Below are 7,400 nucleotides of genomic sequence, written 5' to 3'. Positions count from 1 at the left end.
AGCAAGACGCAGAAAATGGCAGAACTAGAGGATGTGACGCTGGACGGGAGGCCGCTGGACAGCCTTCGGGTCACCGACTTACGGGCGGCGCTTGAGGAGCGGGGATTAGCTAAAAGCGGTCAAAAGAGCGCCCTGATGAAGCGACTAAAGGGGGTGAGTCTGTGTACGAGTTCCTGCTCGCTACAGCGGTATAACGGCACATCCCGCGGAAACGCGCACTCCCCACAACAATCTTCCTGCGCGTTCCCGACTCCCCCCTCCTCTTCCTATCGTACAGCGTAACGCGCCTGCGCTAAGTGTGCGTTATGAGCGGCGCAGACGTACATTGGTTTATGGCAGAGCGTAACGCATGCGCGGTAGTGCCGAAGAGGCAACCTTCCCGCCCTTTCCCGCTTGGCGTCTTGTACGGGCGCGCGACCCTGGCCTTGCCCCGCCCCCTGTGCGCGTTTCTGCGCAATTATGGGATCTAAAAACAAATCCATAAACTGTGAATGTGACCTGAGCGACGGCCGGCGCCGAGGTCTAAATATGGCCGTGCTCCTGCTAGCTGCTCACTGGCCCTGCTGGCGACAATGGGAGGACCTGTTACTGCCCTCATGTGACATATGGCAGCATGCTGATGGTGACCACAGCGTTTCTTTCCTCGTTGTCCCTTGCACGGTGGTAGGGAAGGCTGAGAAATGGCTGTTATCACATGTTCCCTCCTCAAATGGCTCCAGTGTCCGTCACTGTGGCCCCATAGACCTGTTGGCAGCAGAACCCCGGCTATTTACCTCAGCGTGCGTAGACGCTGGCCGTATGTGTCCTACCTGGACCGAGGCGGCCACTGAGGGACGCCGTCACCATTCATCACCTCATATATGCACCATGCAACGCCGTCCCAGCGACCATTGCTCCTGGCGGCCTGCTATCCTCCCATTAACTTCTGTGCAGAAAATGAGTGTGGAAGTATGGTTTTACTCATGACACGGTTTTGTTTTTTTGGGGGGGGGGGGGGGGGGGGTGGAATCGCTTCATTTTTTCTAGATGTATTCAAGTTTGTATTATGCTAGAAAAATGGGGAAAGTGGCGGCCAAAGTGCATGAACACGTTCCTTCAAATGTAAGAAGGCAAAGAAAAGCACTTGAAACTTGTGGCAAAATAAGGTCTAATTGTGGCATCCATGTTGTTCATGGACAGAGCATGTATCTATAGTAGTCCATGGACTGTAAACATGGCTGTTGGGATTTTATTATGTGTGTAAATGTCTGTGGAAAACCAGCAAAATCCACGCAGCGACATTCAGTTGCATCCCAGGGCTTGACGCTTTTACTCTTGGGCCGGGGTCACACTGGCGAGGAATACGGCCGAGTGAGAGGCGCTAAAAGCACGCATTACACACGGACCAATGATTCTCTATGGGGTCCCTCGCACCAGCCGTATATTTCTCATCCGTATTCTACGGTCCGTGCCAATCGCAGCATGCTGCGATTGTCAGCGTACTACGGCCGTAATACGCCAATGCAAGTCTATGGGTGCGCAAAAAATACAGATTACACACGGACCACACGTGACTTGCGAGAAATACGCACCAGGTGTCTTTTAGCAAAGCCGGCAATTCAGTGCGCTATACAGTAAACTCACACTGACAGGTTTAAGAAAGAAAGAATAGATATATATATGCATTCTATGTGTCTATATCTATTCTTTGGTTTCTGTTAGAAACCCTGTCATAGGGCTCCATTATATGTACATTTTGCAAGCCTGCGAGAAAATCTCGCCATACGTCTTACATGCGTAAAATACGCGACCACACCTTGATTACGGATGACATACGGAGCTCTGTTTAGGGGCCATTCATCCGTATTACGCATGTAAAATGCTGACCGTATTTTGCGTCGGTTAGTGTGACCCCGGCCTTACTGAGAAACTGGAAGCAGATGCCACAATGCACAGTGACGAAAAATGGCCAGTTTTTATCTCGTACACCACAGTGGGTTTTATCACGTACATGACAGTCGGTGGATTTAACCGTATAGCTGTGTGCACACTTGTCACAAAACCTAAAGGGTTTCCTGACGCCAGTAAACTGAATGAGAATCCTGAAGTCTCATGCACACGGTTCTTATTTGCGATTTGCAGACTTAAATCTGCAGCGTGTCAATTCTTAAGCATTTTTGCTGAAGATTTCACCCTTACTAACGAGTGGGGAAAAATCTGCACCAAAAACGCATGTATAAAATGCATGTTTTTGTGGTTGCGTTTTTCCTGCCAAGAGCTGCAGGAAATTTCTGCACAGCTTAATGTGTGCACAGACTCTCTGCCACTAAAGGGCCCGTCACACTAAGCGATATCGCTAGCAATATCGCTATAACATCACTGGTTTTGTGACGCAGCAGTGATATTGCTAGCGATATCGCTGTGTGTGATACCTCCGACCGGCTCCCCCTCTGGTTATCGCTGATCGCGCGAGAACGGCCTGGGCTGTTTCTCGTTGTCAGCTTCCTGCTGTGGCGACGAGTGATGCGTGGACGCGGGTGGGAGGACGTCTTCATCGCCTCGTCTGACAGGTAAGTAGTGACTGGTGAGGTCTGCCTATTTGGCAGCTCACTAGCGACCACTTAGCGACGCACCAGCCATCCTTACCGGGTCATATCATTGTCGGGATCGCTGGTGCATCGCTAAGTGTGACAGTACCTTAAAGAACACGACTTTCTTGCAGAAATTAGGGCCCGACTTCCAGGTTGTCAGCTACTATCCTCATAGCATCATCACTTTTATGCCACAGCCCTCCTTTATTGAAACGGCGCAAGATCTTGCAGTTTTGACAGCCAGGACTGCAGAAGTTTGGACCCAACTTTTGCTAAAAAAAAAAATCTCAGGTATACACATACTTTTCTAAAGATATCTTTTGTTTCATTGTGTGTTCACATGTTGCATGTTTGCTGCAGATTTAGTTTTGGAAAGTACTACAACTGTCTTGGGGCTTTTTCAGACATCAGTGCGTCCGGTACGTGTGGTGACAGTTTCTCACATTATTATTTATTTATATAGCGCCATTAATTCCATGGTGCTGTACGTGAGAAGGGGGGGTTACATACAAAGTTATAGATATCGTTAACAGTAAACAAATTAACAATGACAGACCGGTACAGAGGGGAGAGGACCCTATCCTTGCGGACTTATATTCTATGGGATAGTGGGGAAGAGACAGAAGGTCGGGGGTGCAGCAGCACTGGTGGTTGTGAGGAGGCAGAATGGTTATTGCAGGCTGTAAGCTTTCCTGTAAAGAAAGGTTTTTAGGTTCCGCTTGAAGGATCCAAGGGTGGTGGATAATCGGACGTGTTGAGGCATGGAATTCGAGAGGATAGGGGCTATTCGGGAGAGATCTTGGAGACGGTTGTGTGAGTAACGAATAAGTGTGGAGGAGAGTAGGAGGTCTTGGGAGGATCGAATATTACGTGAGGAAAGATATTGGGAGATTAGTTCAGAGATATAGGGAGGGGATAGGTTGTGGATGGCTTTATAGGTCAGTGTTAGTAGTTTGAACTGGATGCATTGGTGAATTGGGAGCCAGTGGAGGCATTTGCCGAGGGGAGAGACAGGGGAGTAGTGAGGAGAGAGGTGGATTTGTCGGGCAGCAGAGTTGAAGACAGACTGGAGTGGTGTAAGAGAGTTAGCAGGGAGGCCACAGAGGAGAGTGTTGCAGTAGTCAAGGCGGGAGATAATGAGGGCATGTACAAGAGTTTTAGTAGATTGAGGGCTGAGGAAGGGACGGATTCTGGAAATATTTTTGAGTTGGAGGTGACAAGAGTTTGGACGTGTGGTTTGAAGGACAGGGCAAAGTCGAGAGTTACTCTGAGATTACTCGGATTTCAGGTGCGGTGCGGGAGAGAGCGTGATGCCGTTTACCATAATAGATCGGGTAAGGAAGATACGTGAGATGGAGGAAAGATAATGAGTTCAGTTTTGTCTACATTGAGTTTTAGGAAGCGAGAGGTGAAAAAGGAGGATATGGCTGATAGACACTCCGGGATTCTGGACAGCATAGAGGTGACATCTGGGCCAGAGAGGTAGATCTGAGTGTCGTCTGTATACAGGTGGTACTGGAAGCAATGGGACTTTGAGTTGTCCAAGGCCAAGAGTATAGATGGAAAAAAGTAGGGGCCCCAAGACAGAGCCTTGGGGAACTCGTGGGCCAAATACGCTGACACGGCCGTTTAACTGCAGCATGGTCCTCAAAACGTCCCTTCCACGTGCACACTGATGACCCATGGATGACATCCGTGTGATACGTACTGGAGCCTGGGAAGCAGCAGTACAGTTAGCGCTGTTCTGCGACGCTGAGTACTGAAGACCGGTCTTATCATTCTCCCCTGCTCTGCCGGCAATCGGCACGAGCAGGGGAGAATGTTGCTGTTCAACTGATAACAGTGAGAGCAGGTGGTGGCTGATGGGATTACTTCCATTAGCCTACACCTTCCACTAATAACAGTGACAGCAGGCGGTGACTGATGGGAGTATTCATCAGCCTGCACTATGAATAAAATGTCATTTGTTCCCCTGTATTTTTGATAAGCAGCCAGGCAAAACTGACAGCTGCGGGCTGCAACCCACAGCTGTCGTCAGCTTCAGCAAGGCTGGTTCTCAAGAATATAGGGGTCCCCATGCTGTTTCTTTAAATAATTTTAAAAAAATACGGCATGGGACCCCTCCCCCCCCCCCCCCCCCAGTTTTGACAACCATCCAAGTTAAAGCAAACAACCCCCAGCCTAAAAATACCAGCCAGCAGCCTCCCAGAAAACGCACATCTATTAGGTGTGCCAATTCTGGTGCTTTGCCCAGATCTTCCCACTTGCCCTGTGGCGGTGGCAAGTGGTGTAATATTTGGTGTGGACGTCAAGTGAATGGATTAGCAATGGAGAAGTGTCTATAAGACAACTCTCCATTACTATAATCCTATAGTTGCATTATAAATAAAGGCAAAGCCAGAATAATGTATTTTATTTGAAATAAAAACAAAACACACTTTTCCATTTTTATTGAAAAATCACAAACACTGTTATAATCACCTAATGCCCATTTCATTGAAGCCAATGTCTCCTGAAATAAAATAAAAATAAAAAAACAACCTCTCTGACGTTCTGTGCCACACCGTAATCCATGTCTGGGGTCAAATAGTTTTCAACCTGGAGGGTCCCAAGATGTGACCGTCCAGACTGAGAACCACTGATGAATGAGCTGCTGTGAGTGCGGCATCAATGAGCAGCGGTGATCTGATCTAGGTTACCGCAGGTCACGAAGGCTGCGTTCCCAGCCGGGCTGAACTGTCGCGGCTCGGCGCAGGCGTACTCTACCTGTCCTGTTGAGGGCAGAGTAAAGTACTGCAGTGCGCAGGCGCCGGACCTCTCTGATCTGGTCTGGCGCCTGCGCACTGCAGTACTCTACCCTCAACAGGGCAGAGCTGTGCACCTGTGCCGGAGCCGCGATGGGAAGCAAAGAAGGGGATGTCACCGCTACAAGATGGGATGCGCCGGACCGCGACACCCTCCGTACCAGAACTGCCCCTTGGACGAGTACAATATAACTCGTTTTTCTTCTCTTTCAGGTTACATCGGGGGCTTATCTACAGCATTGCAGAATGCTGTAGATAAGTCCCTGATGGCGGTTCCGGCAACTTATAGTCCAAAAAATAGGTGACAGATTCCCTTTCAGCACCCGGCGCCTGGGAACAGCACTAACTGTACCGCTTTTTCCCAGGCGCCGGTACTTATGGCATTGATGCGGCACACGGATGCCTCACATATGCCACAAGTATTACACACATAGACGCTTATTATCTTGGGTACGTTTTTTTCCAGTACAAGAAATGTTAGGACATATGAAACCGGCCTAATTCATCTAAAGCAACCCTTTTCAGGTGAATGGAAACGATTTTTTTTTTTTTTTTTTTTTTCAGTCGCAGGAATTTCTGCAGCAAAATTTGCGGAGTGGAAAGTCACCCTTAAAGGGTTGGTCTGAAATCCAAATTACCATAATTTTTAACCTAAATATCTATTCAATGCCATAATCTAAACTATTTGCTAATGTTCTTGAATTAAAAATTTCCTATCCTTGCCTTACTACACGATCTAACTGCTTTTTCCAGGACATCCTATCCTGACAGCACTATGGGTTGTCCTTTCATCCTTACAGGGACAGGAAATGCATGAGAGGTTAAAGGTCCCCTCCCCTCTCCACACTCCAGTGTTTTTCCTGTCCCTGTAAGGACAGGCACGAGAGCGCCGCAGAAGCGCGGCATCCAGGAAAGCTTACCGGGAGGAGCGGGGTCCAAACTCCAGATCTTCCAGCCGGATGGCCCGCAGCGGCACCCCCCTAAGGGGGGGTTCTCCGCCAGGTGTCCAGTGAAGCGCTGCTCCGGGACTCGGAGCCGCTTCCCCTCAGCGGGCCTCTCGGCTCCCGCCGCATCAGCCAGAGATGCAGGAGACGCCGGCGGCCGCGTCACTTCCGGGCGCCCGATGACAGCTTCCGGCGGCGCCATGACAGGCGCGGCAGACAGGCGGCTCAGCGGCAGAATCAAGGTAGGATAAAACCAGGGAGGGGGGCGACCGTACAGAAGACACGGTTCTCACCCCCACCATGGAGAACGCTGCGCAGCCAGCGTCCGTGAGTAGGACCCGGGGGGGGGGTTGTATTGGCCAGGAGGCAGGAGCTTGATAAAACTCCTGTGCTTGCAGGAAAAGACAGCACCAGCAACCACAGCATCGACCTCCAGGAGACCCAAATGCTCCATTAAACTTCCGGGGTCATGGGGAAAAAACCCCTATGTGAAGAGTGCACCCTGAAGCACATCAGAGGCGAACAGGCCTCTCTGCAGAGATGCGCACAATGGTCAGAGAGGAGGTCCAGGCATCTGTCTCTGGACTGCTGCCCACTCGGCATCAGTCGTCGGACGAGGAGATCCTTGGCACAGACTCGGAAGAGGAAGGCGAGATAACCTCGGAGCCCCTGGATACGGGGAAAAGATACCTCTTCTCCTCGGACAACACGAACGAGCTTCTCGGTGCCGTGAGAAACACCATGCAGATCGAGGAGGCCCCAAAGACTAGATCCATCCTGGACGAAATGTTCGGAGGCCTGAGAGCAAGGATCCGTTAGGTCTTTCCAGTTAATGACCATATCGGTTCGATGATTCTGGAGGAATGGGAGGACGCCGAGAAACGACTAGTCATACCCCGAGACTTTAAACTTAGGCTGCCGTTTCGCAAGGAAGACATCACCTGGGATGAGGTGCCTAAAATCGACACCCCAGTGGCCAGGGTGTTGAAAAAGACTTTGATTCCCTTCGAAGATTGCTCCAGCCTCAAGGAGCCCATGGACAAAAAGCCCGATGTGCTCCTGAAAAGGGCTTGGGAGGCCTC

General features: G+C 50.1%; 1 protein-coding gene across 6 annotated transcripts in view; it reads left to right on the top strand.

Moving 5' to 3' along the window:
- Positions 1 to 15: 15 nt before the first annotated feature.
- Positions 16 to 7,400, top strand: part of ACIN1 (apoptotic chromatin condensation inducer 1) — a 160,492-nt gene continuing 153,107 nt past the window's right edge. For all 6 annotated transcript variants that reach the window (XR_012232189.1, XR_012232190.1, XR_012232188.1 and 3 more), the window contains exon 1: positions 16 to 153. Coding sequence is in view for 3 of the 6 variants with exons in the window: in XM_073575454.1 (XP_073431555.1) it covers positions 16 to 153 (138 nt within the window). In the remaining 3 variants the exon portion in view is untranslated. The remainder of the gene's footprint in view (positions 154 to 7,400) is intronic.

Source organism: Dendrobates tinctorius, unplaced genomic scaffold, assembly GCF_039654945.1.
Source record: "Dendrobates tinctorius isolate UK_male_01 unplaced genomic scaffold, ASM3965494v1 ptg000044l, whole genome shotgun sequence".
Classification (NCBI taxonomy): Eukaryota; Metazoa; Chordata; class Amphibia; order Anura; family Dendrobatidae; genus Dendrobates; species Dendrobates tinctorius.
The sequence above is the reverse complement of the archived record's forward strand: the minus strand, read 5'-3'. Positions and strand labels throughout refer to the sequence as shown.